Source organism: Paroedura picta, chromosome 11 (genome assembly GCF_049243985.1).
Source record: "Paroedura picta isolate Pp20150507F chromosome 11, Ppicta_v3.0, whole genome shotgun sequence".
In the NCBI taxonomy this organism is placed as follows: domain Eukaryota; kingdom Metazoa; phylum Chordata; class Lepidosauria; order Squamata; family Gekkonidae; genus Paroedura; species Paroedura picta.
This window is the reverse complement of record NC_135379.1, coordinates 58,656,628-58,674,352: the sequence shown is the minus strand read 5'-3', so window position 1 is coordinate 58,674,352 and position 17,725 is coordinate 58,656,628. Positions and strand designations below refer to the sequence as shown.

The 17,725-nt window shown below is 45.7% G+C and overlaps 1 protein-coding gene across 2 annotated transcripts in view; it reads right to left on the bottom strand.

The window, feature by feature from the left end:
• Positions 1 to 17,725, bottom strand: part of CNTNAP2 (contactin associated protein 2) — a 1,139,689-nt gene that overhangs the window by 574,676 nt on the left and 547,288 nt on the right. For both annotated transcript variants that reach the window (XM_077304685.1, XM_077304684.1), the window contains exons 5-8: positions 17,222 to 17,431; positions 12,977 to 13,161; positions 9,661 to 9,804; positions 4,184 to 4,448 (exon numbers count right to left, since the gene is read on the bottom strand). In XM_077304685.1, the coding sequence (XP_077160800.1) occupies positions 4,184 to 4,448; positions 9,661 to 9,804; positions 12,977 to 13,161; positions 17,222 to 17,431 (804 nt within the window). The remainder of the gene's footprint in view (positions 1 to 4,183; positions 4,449 to 9,660; positions 9,805 to 12,976; positions 13,162 to 17,221; positions 17,432 to 17,725) is intronic.

Below are 17,725 nucleotides of genomic sequence, written 5' to 3'. Positions count from 1 at the left end.
CCAACCATGCTTGAAACACTCGTGTGGATTTATATCCATGTAAAAACCAAAACCTGACTAATCGGTAACTAGTCACTCAAATGTTTACTTCTGGTGCTGACTCATTGTCCTTGCACTTTTAAACCCATGATTGTGCTGCCTTTCTTATTCAGCATGTTAAGCCTTTTTAACAGAAAGCCAAAACTGATCGAAATGGACAAACAAAATGAACCAAGATGGTGGAGTTTGAACTTTATGAAATGAGTTTGTAGGCTGAAAATTTGGTGTATTGTATCCAATGAGATCTGGGGGTGGGGTAGGCCTCCTGGAGATGGACTTTCCTATTTCCATTGCTCCTCTCCAAGCCTTCCCCCAATTTTGTTCGTGAAAGTCAACAGACTGTCGAGATGGGAGTAAGTCAAGCCCCTGTGGGAGGGGAGAACTGGCAAAAATGAAAACAGTCATTTGATGACGCAAGCACCCTTGTATTACTGACGAGCAAACTCAAAGATGCTAATAATTCAATTCTACATTTACACCATCTCTGGTCTCTGTTCAGGATTGCATTTAAAATATGGGGAATCTAATTTGCGGGGATTAATTTTACTAAAAGAAAAAAAAATGCAATATTCTTCTACAGAACTGCTGGGCCACAAGGGGAACAAAATTAATATCCGTAGGCTATACGCTCCAAATCTCGCAAAGGTAATAATCAAAGAGCAAATAGAATTCAAAATGCCATGCAAATTATGAGTGAAACTTTTTGTAAGCCTTGACAAAGCAAGACAATTTAAGAGTAAAAAAAATGCCAAAAGTGTTTGAAAGGATGAGTTACTGGGGAGGGGGGGGTCTAGATTTTGTACCGATGCTTTCTCTAATCAATGAGTGGTTCAGTCTACAAATCAAAGCATCACTGGACCTGAACGACGGACTGCAAACCCAATCCAGGTTGTTCTGAATTTGATCTATGAAGAGCATTTTTTTAAAATTTGCATAACATGTGTAGCCAGGAGATTTGCGGATTGTCAGGCAGCCAGCCAATGGATGTTCAAAGGTGGTTTGCCATTGCCTGCCTCCTCCTCATGACCTTGAACTCCATCCAAATTCATGGAGGTCTCCCATCAAAAACTAGCTAAGGTCAGCCCCACTTGACTTCCAGTCGGGATGGGATCAGCCTTACCTGGGCTATCCAGGTCAGGGCCATGAAGAGTAGTATCCTGCCACAGATGCATGCTGATATGCTACCATGGAAAAATTTGATACAATGGGAAGAGCCCATAGGTGCTTGGATATCCTCTACGTCAGGGGTAGTCAACCTATGGTCCTCCAGATGTCCATGGGCTATAATTCCCATGAGCCCCTGCCAGCGTTTGCTGGCAGGGGCTCATGGGAACTGTAGTCCATGGACATCTGGAGGACCACAGGTTGACTACCCCTGCTCTACGTGATCCCGAGCCTAAGCAAGCCTAACTATATGCTAGTTGTTTATTGAGCTATTAAATTTATAGATTAGCACTCTCTGCATGTGGGCTCAGGGCTGTTTACAACATGTTAACATTCTGGTTAAAGGACAGTAAAACAATAATAACTCATAATGTTCCACTTTCCCGCTGCTCAACAATATGTCCTGGCTATCATATCACTGGCCAACTATTCAGTGGTGGAATGTTCCAAAAAAAGAAGTTCTGAGGGGGGAGGAGGGAAGGAGGCCCATCTGTACTTATTTGCTTGGTGTGCCCTTAACTATAAGCTTGGTGGAACAGTAGCATGATACAGGCACTGTAGAATTTAAGTAGTTCTGTCAGCATCTGGATTTTGACTGGCAACAGATTCTACCAGGCTGAAGTCAAGGTGGAGACCTTAGCTTCTATGTGCCCCCCCCCCCAAAAAAAAAGTATTACTTTCAAAAGTTGCCCTTTGGCCGGTTGAGTCTTCACATGGACACATAAAGCTGACCTATACTAAATCAGACTCTTGGTCCATCAAAATCAGTATCGTCTATTCAGACCAGCAGTGACTCTTCAGAGTCTCAGACCGAGGTCTTTCATGTCACCTGCTACCTGGTCCTTTTAACTAGAGATGCTGGGGATTGAACCTGGGACCTGCTGTATGCCAAGCAGATGTTCTGCCAGTAAGCCAAAGTCACTTAAACCCTCCCATTTTGAACAAGTTGTGATTTTAAAATTTTTAAATCTTGAGTGAACTTGTTACTTTTTCCTGACAAAAAGAACACTCTTTTTTATTTCAATAGGAAGAGTTTTGTTTTTCATACTTAGACCTTCTTTCCCCAACGGCCTCAGTTCAGAATTATTGACACCCTGTCCGACTGTCCGCTGTATGTCTGCCCATCAACCTTCTAGACACGACACAGAGCCATGGCTGAAGCAACCCGGAAGCAATGCTAAAATTCACTTCCCCTGCCGTGGCCTTGATGGAAGGGATGTTTGCTTAACATGGTTTTCAGCTTTTCCATCCTTATTTTACAAACAATGATAGATGGAAAAGTTAGGAAGAATATGCAACAAAGGGATTCTTTAGGACAGGGGTAGTCAACCTGTGCTCCTCCAGATGTTCATGGACTACAATTCCCATGAGCCCCTGCCAGCAAACGCTGGCAGGGGCTCATAGGAATTGTAGCCCATGAACATCTGGAGGACCACAGGTTGACTACCCCTGCTTTAGGAGATAAACCCATTCCTGCTTTGTTTATTTTGAAAACATCTGTGTTACTGAGTAGTAGGGATGGGTGGTTTGGCTCGGATAAGCAATTCAATGATTTGGCCAGAATTTGGCCCACTTAAATGCATTTCCCCCTCCGGATTTCCTGGGCAGGACCTGAGAAGGTGGGTGGGGGAGGGAAGAGTGTGTACTAAAGGTAAAGGTATCCCCTGTGCAAGCACCGAGTCAGAACTGACTCTTAGGGTGACGCCCTCTAGCGTTTTCATGGCAGACTCAAGACGGGGTGGTTTGCCAGTGCCTTCCCCAGTCATTACCGTTTACCCCCCAGCAAGCTGGGTACTAATTTTACCGACCTCGGAAGGATGGAAGGCTGAGTCAACCTTGAGCCGGCTGCTGGGATTGAACCCCCAGCCTCATGGGCAGAGCTCTCAGACTGCATGTCTGCTGCCTTACCACTCTGCGCCACAAGAGGCTCCTGAGTGTGTACTAATCAGCTGATAATGACAGACATCCTGACGGCTCCCTTTAAATCCCTCCCAAAACTGGGGAGGGATCTAAAGGGAGCAGCCTGCCTGCCAGTATCAGGAGTTTGGTGGGCACTCTCTTTCCCCCCTTCTCAGGCAGCAGAGATGGTCTTTGCTGCCTGGGAAGGGAGGGATATGCACACAACCCCCCCCCCCCACACACACACTCAACATTTTTCAGATTCAGTCCAATAAATTCAGCTGAGTCTGAAAAGGTGAAGGGGTAATGCTACTACAAACATTGTAAATTAATTGATTGATAGCCAGCAGGGATCAATGAAAACCTACAGGCAGAGTCACTGAAACCAGAAGAGGGCAATAAAACCAGTGGAGGGCAGACAATAAAAACCAATTCTAGTGTTCAAAAAGATCCCACAAAACCTACTCTTACCAAGATGCTAACATTTGCACCTTGTGCGTCAAAGCTCAACCAAGAGAGAAAATTCCACAGTCAAGGTGCTGCAGCTGAAAAGACCCTGCTCCACATATTCATACACTTCAGTCTGAAGATCTTCTTCCCTCAAGTAAGATAATTTGAAAAACTGCAAGTATTAACTCAACTGAACTTACTTCTGAAGGAACAACAACAGCAACAAAAATCTAAGGATAGAGCCAAAGCCCTGTCAACTTTTGACCTGCTAAAGAGGCTAAAGAGGCATTGCAAACAAATGTTCTCTCACCAATCTACTGCCCCCTCCCTTCATTTTTTTGCTCCCCAAAGTTTCAGATGACGTTTGCTTTATTTAGGCAAATTAGGCCCGGCACTATCAACTAACAATATATCCTGGCTGAATATACTCAGTGGTTTCCTTAACGCCACTGTAAAATTAAGGATTAAGAAATAGTTTGCAGCCCTCCTGCCATACTCAAAGCAACTACTTGTTCTAACGCAGGGCAGTCAAGTATTATTTTTCAAAGGGAAGACCAGGCAGAGACACAGGCCACAGGGCTAGAAGGACGGCGAGCAGACTTGAAAGAAAGAAATATGGCCAATGGCTTACCTGAGAAGATATCGATTTGATTCTTCTTCCCCCCAGTGACGTTGAGGTGGACACTGACTTTGCCCTCAATCAGGTCGAGCTCCACGTTGCCCAGGCCTTCGGCGAAGTTGCTGAACAGCAGACGCCCATTAGGATTCCACGTCCGGAACTGAAAGCTGATTGAAAATACGTCCTGATTCGGGCGGCCGGGCACTTCCAGATAACTGGTGGCGTTGAAAAAGACAGGCACGGTATGGGGCTCCACGCAGGAAAAGCTTAAGTTCCCCTGTGTAAAAAGAAGAGGGAAAAGATTCTTGTAGCTTTTAACTGGCAAATATTTCTGGGAAGAAGTCCTGGCAGTTAGAGCAGTTCCTCAGTGGAACAGGCCTCCTCGGGAGCCGATGGGTTCTCCTTCTTTGGAAGTCTTTAAGCAAAGGCTAGAAAGGTATCGGACAGAAATGCTGACTCTGTGAACCTTTTGGTAGTAAGCAGCAGTGTACAATAATCCATCTTCTAAAAGGAAAAGAAGCATGTGGGCACATAACTTTATATCAACAGTAACAAAATGGAGACAGACTGAATAGGACCACAGAAATGGGAGGAATTGGTTGCCATGTAATCTCCCCCTAAGAAGAGTCTCCAGTCTTATTGTCCCTTCACATATCTGAAGACATGTCCCTTGAAAGCTCATCTGTAACCACTATGCCACAATTCCCAAAGGTCAGTCCTGTCCCACACTCAATGAACATTCCACACCACAGGTTCTTGACACCCATCTCTCCACACCCAGAACTTCATTTGGCACCACGCCACCACAGCCCCACACAAAAAGCACATATTCAACCTCATGCCCTTACAGACTAAACAACCCCTTCCCTTCCTCTTCCCAATGCCAAGCTCTCACTATCTTAATCACTCTCTTCCTTTCTTTGCTTTGGGCTGATCCTGCGTTGAGCAGGGGGTTGGACTAGATGGCCTGTGTGGCCCCTTCCCACTCTATGATTCTGTGATTCTATGATTCTAGATAATAAACCATAAAATAATACAACATAAATATATATAATATATAAATACAATCTTAAAATCAGAAGGCATCCTTTGCTCATCTCATTAAAAAATCGATTCATGCAGAAGCCACTTCCTCCAATGAGATGCAGCAGTGAAGTCAGAATTGTTTATGGCTTCAACTGTAGCCCTGCAGTAAAAACCGATGTTCAGGGCCCGTGGAACTGTCCAACATTTTTACCCTTTCTCAACATTTTTACCCTTGAGAACTCCCTGAAACATTCCTTAGGCTTTGAGAAACCCCAGAAGTGGTACGATCCTGCAGATTATGGGTGGGAAGCAGAGCTGTGATCAAACCCACCCCAGGCCCCTCCCCTTCCTACCCCCTCCAGGAACACCACTGGCCATTCTGGGAGGGGGAGGGGATGACATGATCATATATGGTCATATCACCTGATAAACATTTAACAACTTAAAAAAAACATATTAAACATTAATTCCCACTCATTTGGGAAACTCTCCCTGGGCTTCACAAAACCCTGGCTGAAAAAGCCTGCTCTCAGTGTCCACCTTCCAAAGCAGCCTTTTTGACCTGGGGAGCTGATATTTCATTAAACATTTAGTGGGTGATATGACCGTATATTGTCATGTCGACCCACTCTCTTCCAGAATAGCCAATGATGGCCCTGGAGGGGGTGGGAAGAGTGGGCATGTACACAGCTGTACTTCCCAACCATATTCTGCATGACCACACCACTTCTGTGGTTTTTCAAAGCCTGAAGAATATTTTAGGGGTTGGCGTAGTGGTTAGGAGTGTGGACTTCTAATCTGGCATGCCAGGTTCAATTCTGCGCTCCCCCACATGCATCCAGCTGGGTGACCTTGGGCTCGCCACGGCACTGATCAAGCTGTTCTGACCGAGCAGTGATATCAGGGCTCTCTCAGCCTCACCCACCTCACAGGGTGTCTGTTATGGGGAGAGGAAAGGGAAGGTGGTTGTAATCCGCTTTGAGCCTCCTTCGGATAGGGAAAAGTGGCATATAAGAACCAACTCTTCTTCTTCTTATTCTCAATGGTAAAAAAATTGAGAAAGGCTAGATTAAAAGGTTTCAAATTTCAAAGAACAGAATAGAGAGAAATCCCCATCACCACCATCTCCAGCAATAAAATATTCAATTCTCACAGAACGGGTCTTCAAAGAATAATGCAGATCAGAACTAGCACCTCTAAGCATAAAAAATAGATTTTACATCCTGGGGCTAGGAGGCCATCTGGCTCCAAGCATGGGAACATACAGTGGTGTGTGTGCAGGGGGGGTGGGGCATAGGAGCATTGTCTGCAGAGGCTCTTGGGACTTTGGTCAAGCATACCTTGAAAGAATCATGGAAGAGAGCCACAGAGGTGACCTGACACCAGCAGGCACAGTGGGATGGTAGCTTAAGATCCAGTCCTTCCCTAGGCTTAACATGATGGACTATTTATTTCAGGAAACTAGAAATATACAAGAACCAGACATTATTTTGTATTACCATTCTATGTGTTCATAATAATTCCAAAGATCAGGTTTACAACCAGGTATAACGCAGTTCTCTTTCTAGATTTCTAAAATAACGCAAGTCACTGTAGCCTCCTTTTAAAAATAACACGAAAGCAATCCCATGGGGCAGTGAGAGAGAGAGAGAGGGAGGGAGAGAGGGAGGGAGGGAGAAATGGAAATCTTTGCTGATTTAATTAGAACAAAATTGATCTTGTTTTCCTAGAGGTAAGGCAATAGAAGTAACTCAGCCTGAAACAAGGGAAAGCAATTTCTACTGCCTTCCATCGCATTGAAAATCAAGCAAGCCCTCACATTACCCCAGCTCCTGATAGCTGCTTGCTGCATCGTTCATGCATTACGAACACCATGCGCAGAAGACCTGCTGCAGTCTTAAACAAGAAGAAAATAAAATGCCACCAGCCTCAAAGAGGACCTTCATGGGCCTCTCGCAGCCCAGTGGGGAACAGGGGTTGCCAGTGCGAGGCTCCTTGACCTATGAAAAGGGACCGGGAGGCAGCCAAGCTGATGCTTGAGGTCATAATACCTGTTGGGTGAGGTTGAGGCCTACCACTGAGGTTGCCTGGCAACTTTGTTCAGACACTACAGGCCAGAGCTGCAGCGCCATGAATTAACCCTGTAGAAAGTAGAGGAGAGCCGAAAGAGACGGAGGGGACGGAATCAGAGACTGGGAGGGTTGGTGATCAAAGCTACAGATGACGGAAAGGAAATAGAAGACGAAGAAGAGTTGGTTCTTATATGTTGCTTTTCTCTACCCGAAGGAGGCTCAAAGCGGCTTAAAGTTGCCTTCCCTTTCCTCTCCCCACAACAGACACCCTGTGAGGTGGATGAGGTTGAGAGAGCCCTGATATCCAGAGGAAGTCCAAATACTTCTTGATACTACCAGGGACTGAACTGTGGAATTCATATCCAGAGGAAGTCCACAGGCATAGACAGATCCAAATTAGTCTGGCTTTTGTCCTGGCCACGGGGTGGAGAGGGTGCTGGTCGCCTTGTTGGATGATCTCCATCACCAGTTGGATCTAGGCGGGTCAGCTTTGCTACTTCTATTAGATCTGTCAGCTGCGTTTGATGTGGTTGACCATGAACTGCTGGCTCACCACCTCACCAGGACGGGGATACGGGGCATAGCCTTGCATTGGATACACTCCTTTCTCCATAACTGGATGCAGATGTTGGCAGTGGGGGATGAGTTGTCACGCCCTTATCAGCTCCCTTGTGGGGTTCCTCAGGGCGTGGTTATCTCCCCCATGCTTTTTAACATCTTTACGGGCTGGGTTGCCATCAGTATGCTGATGACACCCAGCTCTATCTCCTCATGGATGGCCACCCAGACTCACTCCTGGATCCATTCACCAGATGTTTGGAAGCCGTTGCTGAATGGCTTGAGCAGAGCCACCTGAAAACCAACCCCTCCAAGACGAAGGTCCTGTGGCTGGGAGGGGGTGGTAGGGGGCAGACCAGGAAGTACGCTTACCCACCCTGGCAGGGACACAACTTCAGACTGCGCCCCTGGCCAGGGATCTGGGAATGATCATTGATGCCTCATTATCTCTGGAGGCACAGGTCAGATGAGTAGCTAGCCAGGCGTTTTTCCATCGTCGCCAGGCTCGGCTACTAGCGCCCTATCTGTCCTCTGAACACCTGGCACAGTGATCCATGAGACAGTCACCTCCAGAATAGATTTCTGTAACTCGCTCTATGCTGGCCTGCCCTTGGGCTTGATCCAGAAATTGCAGCTGGTCCAAAATGCAGCTGCTAGGGTCCTCACAGGAACACCGTGGAGGCCCCACATCCAGCCGGTGCTGAGGCAGTTGCACTGGTTGCCAGTAGCCATCCGGAACCGGTTCAAGGTTTTGGTTCTGACCTTTAAGGCCATATGCGGTCTGAGACCTGCATATCTGAGGGACTGACTGTTGCCTTATGCCCCCAACAGGGCATTGCACTCTGCGGGTTTTAATTTATTGGTCATTCCTGGCCCCAGGGAAGCATGCCTAGCCTCGACCAGGGCCAGGGCCTTTTCTGTCCTGGCCCCGACAGCTCCTGAAGGAGCTGCAGGCCCTGAGGGAGCTTTCAACATTCCGCAGGGCCTGCAAAACAGAGCTCTTCCGCCAGGTCTATGGTTGAGGCTGGGCAGCAAGGACGATCATGGCCCGCCAAAAAAGACAGGCATGAGGCTGGAACTCAGTGTGCCCAAAAAGTGATACAGACGTGTTAAAGATGGGGTGCTATGGGTTTGGGGCAAAAACTCTATGGTAAAAAGCTAATTTTGACATGGAATGTTTGCTCATACACCGGAGCATCACCCCTGAGGTCCTCAACATGCCTACATCATTTTGGGGTGATGTAGGCATGTCACATTTATATCTGGCTTCTTAACTTCCTGATGAGAGCCAGTTTGGTGTAGTGGTTAGGAGTGCGGACTTCTAATCTGGCATTCCGGGTTCGATTCTGCACTCCCCCACATGCAACCAGCTGGGTGACCTTGGACTCGCCACGGCACTGATAAAGCTGTTCTGACCGAGCAGTGATATCAGGGCTCTCTCAGCCTCACCCACCCCACAGGGTGTCTGTTGTGGGGAGAGGAATGGGAAGGCGACTGTAAGCCGCTTTGAGCCTCCTTCGGGTAGGGAAAAGCAGCATATAAGAACCAACTCTTCTTCTTCTGCTCCTGGTAAGTTCACCTCCACTGGCTATTCCGATGGACCTGGTAACCCTCCTTTATGAACATAACGTATTTTGTGTTTGTTTCCCTTTCCCCTAATACTGTTAACCCCCACCCCACCCCACCCACCCATGTGCCGTTTCTACTGGCCATCTGTGAGGCTTAAGAGCATCCATCTGGGCTGCAAGGAGGTTCCCTGCAAGACAGACCAAAAATAGGGAGAGCAGAGAGATGGCTCTTTCCACATACACAATCCCAAAATGAGGCACTCACCACGTGAGAAGGCTCCAGCTTCTTTCTCCTGGCCATGTCTGTGATGTTATTGGTATTGTAGACGATGCTTTCCATGCAGCCCTTGAAATTCTTCCTGCTGCCGGAACTTGGCTTTCCAGAGAAGGGCAGGCCGCCAAATGTTATCTTGGAAAAGAAAACGCAAACTCTTCTACAGTGAAGTGAACGGTATTTTATATATATCATATTTTATAAGTGTATTTAAAAAAATAAATAAAGCACCGAACCCACAGTGCTACATCCTTGTGCAGAAATTGATTTTTTAATTATTGGTTGAATGTATCATCTTCAGATGCTTTCCTGGATTAATGCCTGATGCCTAGGAGCATACAAAGATAGATCGAGAGCCCAACTGCTAGCACACGGTGTGGCCAGGCAACTGGTGGGAGTCTGAGGAGGTAGATTGTGGACACTGTCAGCAACCCCATGACATCACATCCAGGGGGAGCCAGGAATTGAGATCATACTTCTCTAGAATTCTCTAGGAATCACTGGACGCTCTATCGTAAAACCATAGAGTTTCTGGTATATCTTAGAATGGACTGACATCACTTCCAAGGTTTCTCTATAAGTGACATCACACCACCAGGGACATGGCTATGCTGAAGTATCATTCTAGTGCACTGGTTTGCTACATTTCTTTTTGAACATGGTGGAACATTTAAAAACAGCGTCTCCCCACTTGCACAATCCAAAATTCTGTTGCAACAGGTTACCATCATGCATGCTTGACCTGGCCTATTGTTTTGAAATATTCTGCTGATGTGAGACAGAATATGTGAGACAAAACACACATTAGCACAGTCGCAAATACACTAATGGCCACAGTGATCCATGCGACGGTCACCTCCAGAATAGATTTCTGTAAATAACTCTACGCTGGCTTGCCCTTGTGCTTGATCCAGAAGCTTCAATTGGTGCAAAATGCAGCTGCTAAGGTCCTCACAGGTACACTTTGGAGGGCCCCTATCCAGCCTGTGCTGAGGCAGCTACGTGGGTTGCCGGTTATTTTCTGGATCTTGACCTTTATGGCCTTAGGTGGTCTGGGCCCAGTGTATCTGAGGGACCACCTGTCACTCTATGCCTCCCGCAGGGCCTTACATTCTGCGGGTATGAATGTATTGGTCAACCCGGCCGCACAGAGGCGCACCTGGCTTCAACCAGGGCCAGGGCCTTTTCAGTCGTGGCCCGACCTGGTGGAATGAGCTCCTGGAGGAGCTGCGGGCCCTGCGGGAGCTTTCGACATTCTGCAGGGCTTGTAAAATGGAGTTCTTCCACCAGGTCATTGGTTAAGGCTGGGCTACAAGGAAGATCTGCCCCCCCCCCACAGCAGCAGTAGCAAATACCAACAGTGCCCTTTGTCTCCATCCCTTCTAGAATGGGTTATCTAGGGGTAGTGCAGATAAGGGTTGTGTTTCTTTTTTCACTGCATCTTGTCTTATCATGGTCGGTATATGTGTGTACTGTTAATTTTTATGGGTTTTATTGTATGGTTTTACTGGGGTTTTATATGATGTGATTTGCCTTGAGCCTCCAGGGAGAGGTGAGTAATAAATCTAACTACTACTACTACTACTACTACTACTACTACTACTAATAATAATAACAACAACAACAACAACAACAATGTAGTTTTGGTTTCATGATTTTCTCCATGGAAAAAACATCCCTTGGAGAGCAGTAAACTGCAGCTGAGAGCAGGTATATAATCTTCTTGCCATCTGATTTTCACAGGAAGCTTTGACCTCACCAGGCTGCTTTCTCCCTGCCAAGCTTCTGGACTGATATTTGCCAATGAAGTGTTCATCAAACATATTGTTTGGCCCCCTAAGAAGCAGCAGTCTTAGGGGTGGGTGCCTCGGTGCCTGAAGCAGCCAGTCTCTCTCGGCGCAACGAGCACCACACCGTGGGAGGGGGGGGAGGCATGGGCATCAGTGCACCAACGGGCACACACACGCAGGCATGGAGCTCTGCTTGCTGTGCCGGGAGAGACCGGTTGCTTCGGGTGCGGAAGCGCCCAACCCTACTGACAATCTCTACTCCAGCAATGAGACCCCGGATTAATTTCCATTAGGTATATCCTAATGGAGGTTGCTGTGGATGCTTTCCATTTCCTGGATGGATGAGTATAAAGAAGACTGTTACTCAGTGGGACCGTTTATGCACTGGGCACTTCACTGCCCCAGCTCCCGTGCAGGAGCACAGATCGGGGGTGGATGAGGTGCACCAGGCCAAATGCTCTCCCAGGTAGGTGCAGGAAGAGGTGAGGCAATCTGCCACGACTAAATCTTTTGCCTGCAGCACGGCATGAAACCTCGAGTGCAAAAACAGTATTTGGACCAGGCTTTCTCAACCAGGGTCTTGTGAAACCCTGGGGTTTCTTGATGGCCCTGGAAGGGTTTCCTGAATGGGTGGGAGTTAATTAATTTTTATTAATTTAAAAAATATCTTTTAAAATGTGTTAACCATTTATCAGTTGATACATGTTGACCTTCTCAAATGACCAGTGATGAGCCTATAGGGGGTGGGATGGGGTCCCAGGTGGGCATGTACATAACTATGCTTCCCAACCGTATTCTGCCTGATGGTGCCACTTCTGGGCTTATTTCTTTTATTTTATTAGATTTTTATACCGTCCTCCCATATGGCCCAGGTTTACATGGGAACACTGTGGGATACACAGAACGTTATACATTAATAACAGTAACAACAATATATCAATAACAATTCCCACAGTAAATATAAGTTTAACAGGTTACCGTAATTAACTCATTGAACCATTTCAATAGAACAACTTTAACAAAGTCCCTAGGGAGGTCAGAAAAATTCAGATTATGAAGGTATGATTTGAGGGGGACCGCCGGATCTTTCTAGGTCAGATTTTTATACTGATACCTAGGGATCATCATAGGGACACTGTTCTGGAAGCATCTCCGTGATACATTATAAAGGATCCTCTGGCAGTATCTTCCATGACCTCTTTGCATGCCAAATTTCTCAACAACACTGAATAAAGCTCTGGATGAACCTGGGTACTCAGGGGATTCACAGGTTATCTGGATATCATTGGCAGAACTGATTACTTTGATATCTCAAAATGGACAGATTTCATTTAGTGCTCTAGGAGGAAAATGAGCAATAACTTCTGTTAACGAGGGGTCCATAAATGTTGGCATCAAGAGCTTTTAAATTAATCATGGTTAGTTCAAATCAACTGAGAATTTTTGGAATATTTCAGTCAACACAGTCAGATGGCACTAGTTTATTTTGCTTAATTGCAAAACATGAAGCAGCATACCTCATAGTCCAGGTCCAGGTAATCAAATTCCCCATTGATCCGAAAATGCTGCATGTGTCTATCAAGTGTAAGGTTGATGTTTCTTCCATGACGCTCTATCACTACAGAATGCCAGTGGTGGTCATCTAAGAGGCTTCCAGTTGTCACAGATGTGTGGCCATAAATGGAGCCATATTGGTTGCTACCTGATGAAAAGGAAGGAACCCAACTATTATTATTATTATTTTCGAAATTAATAGGTTTGATGGAATAAAAAGTGATATTCTACCTTAGCATATCACGTTCGCCACACAAATTTGTTGCAAGCACAAATGCACGACTTTTCTAGGAAACGCACAATAGGATATTGTCAATTAATTTGCTAATATTACATCTTTTCTAAGTGATACCTTTTATTTAGTTAGTTGATACACCCCTGGCTGGTTCTGTTGCCACCCAGGATGACACAAAATTGAATGTCTGAGTCAGCTCTCAGAAGTGTTGCTAAAAATCAATATCAGTGTACTTTGCTTGCATTTATGCCAAAAAAAAAGAAAAAGATAAGACCAGAGCACTACTGGGAATGCTATTTGTGGAGGGAGGGCTTTCATGGTCAGAAACGGTGGTGAGATCATGGACAGTAACAGATAAACAAGACTTATGAAAGAAATCCTACAGAGATAATGGTGTTTTCTTGAAGAAAGAATCTTTAAAAACTATTTTAAAACAATAGTGAGGATAAATGGCCATTTTCACCAATCTACATGATTTCATAACACACTTTAAAATGACCATGACAACGGCCTCCTTCTGTCTGTCTGGTACATCATTTTATCAGTGGGTAGCCAGATACCCCCTAGAAACTCCCGAGCATAGCATAGTCCCGATGGCCCTTCTGCGATTGGTCTGGTATTTGCAAGACTGCTTCTGGATATGAAATTTTCATTTGGGCTCCAAGACGCTGATAAGCTTACAGAGTTGTTCTGTTAAGATCTACCAGCTGGAATCCGGTAACTAATCCAACTGTAAAAGAGGAGCCAGCCTCAGCAGTAAATCACCTCTGAGCCACATTGCAAAGTAACCTCCTACATTTTTCATGCTTTAACTGCAACTTGATCCGAGCATTGTGTTAAAGCATTTTTAGTATCCAATTTCTCTTCCTAGGAGACCCTTCCTAGCCCAGTCTCTGACCCGGGTGTATATATTCTCACCTCAACTAAGTACATATGTAGGGAATGTCATTTGTCATACTGATAACTACCTGACTAAATTGAGAAATGGAAGGGGAAAACAAATGGTCAGAATTTCAGAGACCTGTCAAGAGCAGTCGGATGCTGGACAACATTGCACTATTCTCATTTGCATGAAGCAAACTGGTTGATTTTAGTCCACAAGAACCGAGCAAAAAAGGTCATAACACCAGTGTGCTACAGCTGGAACAGGAAGAATTGGGTTGTAATCCTTTCTCAGTCATCAATCCTATTGGGTTGGCTCAGATCAGTTAGCATATGTCAGACTCCCACCCCATGTGGTTTTGGGGAGATAAAATGGTTGCTAGGATGCAGTAAGTAAATAAACAAAAGTGTTAGGAGAAATCATGACCCTTGACAAAGGGAACAGGGATGATTCACATGATGGCAAGCAACCTATATTTAAACAAAAGAGTTAAATATAAGATAATACATTTAAGGCCAACAAAATTGTATTCGAAGCTGTTGTGTATAAGCACACTTCTTCAATATCTTGTTCACTTACGGCAAGCTTTCTTGATCAAGGTTTTGTTAAACCCTGGGGTTTCTTGACAGCCTCAGAAGGGTTTCCCGAGTGCGTGGGAGTTAATTAATTTTGTATATATATAATTTAAAATTGTTAAATATTTATTGGGCGATATGACCATATAAATAAGAGCCTCTTGTGGGGCAGAGTGGTAAGGCAGCCGTCTGAAAGCTTTGCCCATGAGGCTGGGAGTTCAATCCCAGCAACCGGCTCAAGGTCGACTCAGCCTTCCATCCTTCCGAGGTCGGTAAAATGAGTACCCAGCTTGCTGGGGGGTAAATGGTAATGACTGGGGAAGGCACTGGCAAACCACCCCATATTGAGTCTGCCATGAAAATGCTGGAGGGCGTCACCCCAAGGCTCAGACATGACTCGGTGCTTGCACAGGGGATACCTTTACCTTTACCTATGACCATATATGGTCATGTCGACTTGCCCATCCTCCCAAAATAGCCAGTGATGAGCCTGGAGGGGGTGGGAAGAGGAGGGGCCCTGGGTGGGTGTGTACACAGCTATGCTCATATTCTGCACAACTGCACCACTTCTGGGGTTTCTCGAAACCCAAAGAAAGTTTCAGGGGTTTCTCAACAATAAAAAGTTGAGAAAGGCTATCTTACAGGAATTAATTTATCCTTTCCAGTACTTCCTTTGGTCTTGAATGTGAGTGAATGGGAAGGGAGAGCAAACTGCCACTTGATGGAGCTGAGCAAGTCAACTTGTCTTCACATGTTTGGATTGGCTATGGGTGACATAAGGGGAGCCCAAGTGAACTCTTTGCCTAGAGAAGGGGTGGACCTATAGGTGCATGTGTGATTGGGAGTGAAGAAGGCCTTTCTTTTTAGCATGTCCGTGAATGACTATGAAAAGCAGATGCTATGTGAATACAGTGATTGCTATTGGTATGACAGAGCACCTAGCCACTATGGTCCATGTGATGGTCGCCTCTAGGCTGGAATTCTGTAATTTACTTTATGCAGGCCTATCCTTATCTTTGTCCCGGAAAACACAAGTAGTCCAGAATGCAGCTGCCCAGGTCCTCACGGGAACTCCATGGAGGGCCCATATCCATCCCATCTTTCAACAGCTGCACTTGCTTCTGTCTGAATTCTGGATCAGGTTTAAGGTGCTGGTTCTTACTTTCAAGGCAATCCACAGTCCAGGCCTGGCATACCTAAGGGACAGCCTCTCTGCCTATGTCCCCCCAAAGCTTTGCACTCTGCTAGTTCCAACAAGCTAGTAGTCCCTGGCCCCAAGAAAGTACATCTATCCTGGCCCTCATTGGTGGAATGAGCTCCTGGAGGAGATCAAGGCCCTGTCGGAGCTGTCCCAGTACCGCAGGGCATGCAAGATGGAGCTCTTCCACCAAGCATTTAGTTGGGGGCAGTGATCTTAACAACATCATATGGGCCTCCCTTGGATACCTCCATGGACAATGTCCTCTGATAAAGCATGTAAGAAGCTGCCAATGATGCCGAGATGTTGTGATTTTAACTCTGTGACTTTCTATTGTTTTAAAGTATTTAATATTTATGTTTTATATAATGTGAATATGTGTTGTACACTGCCCAAAGATGCAAGGGAAGGGTGGTATATAAATTAATTACTAATACTAACAACAATAACAACAATGCTCTCTTGCATGTATGCAAGATATACATGGTAGTCCATATGCTGTGTTCATGTCAAATGATGCCAGTCTGAAGGAAGGACCTGGTAATCCCCTGGAATTACAGCTCATCTCCAGACTACAGAGGTCAGTTCTCCTGGAGAAAATGGCTGCTTTGAAGGGTGGACTCCATAGCATTATACTCCACTAAAGTTCCTCCCTGCCCCAAATTCACCCCCCCCCACACACACACACACTTCTGGATCCACCCCAAAGTCTCCAGGTATTCCCAACCCAAAGCTGGCAACCCTTTCATCAATGAGTGTTTGGGACCAAGAGAGATAGACAGGGTAAGAAGTCCATTTAAAGGTAAAGGTATCCCCTGTGCAAGCACCGGGTCATGTCTGACCCTTGGGGTGATGCCCTCTAGCGTTTTCATGGCAGACTCAATACGGGGTGGTTTGCCAGTGCCTTCCCCAGTCATTACCATTTACCCCCCAGCAAGCTGGGTACTCATTTTACCGACCTCGGAAGGATGGAAGGCTGAGCCAACCTTGAGCCGGCTGCTGGGATTGAACTCCCAGCCTCATGGGCAGACAGCTTCAGACAGCATGTTGCTGCCTTACCACTCTGCGCCACAAGAGGCTCTAAGAAGTCCATTTACACCTTCATAATTTGATGGACATCACTGCTGCATCTAACCTGAGTTTCAATGCAGGCTCCTGCTCAGCCTAGAAACCAGACTGTATCCATTCTAAACCCATAAGAGATCACTCCATATCTCCAAAAACTGATTTCAGTTCTTTCCTCTAGAGACAGAAAGAGAAAATATAAGGAAATGGATAACACTCAGAGCCACAGTCAAATTAAAGTAAGACACATACCTAAATTTAAACTAAGGACCAACTTGGCTTTTTTCAGTTCCAGAGTGATGTAGTCTCCTTGCTGGCCTTCTCCATGGAAAATTACACCTTCGCTTTCAGAGGTCTTAAATTTCAAAGCGATGACATCTTTCAGGGTTTTCAAGGTTTTTTTCTTGTGTCCAAATCTGTACGGTAGCACAACATGGCCATCAAAATTGATAACATCAGCCCCTAAAAGGGAAAATAAGTAAATAAATATAAAGCAGTTGTTGAGCAGTTATGCTTTACTGGGGCCATCTCAGACAAAAGCTGCACAAACACACATATTTTGACAATGCAACAAATGTTAATATGTATAAAACCCCCAGTTTCTCCCAGCTATAATGCATTAAAAGTAGCAATGATATTCTTATCCATGGTTCCTCTATATATTTGTGAAACAGCCTAGAGGGTGGAACGTATCTGGCGGTCTAAGTTGGAATAGGGCCAATCAGGGTACAGCCGGCAAAGCTGGCTACACCCTGA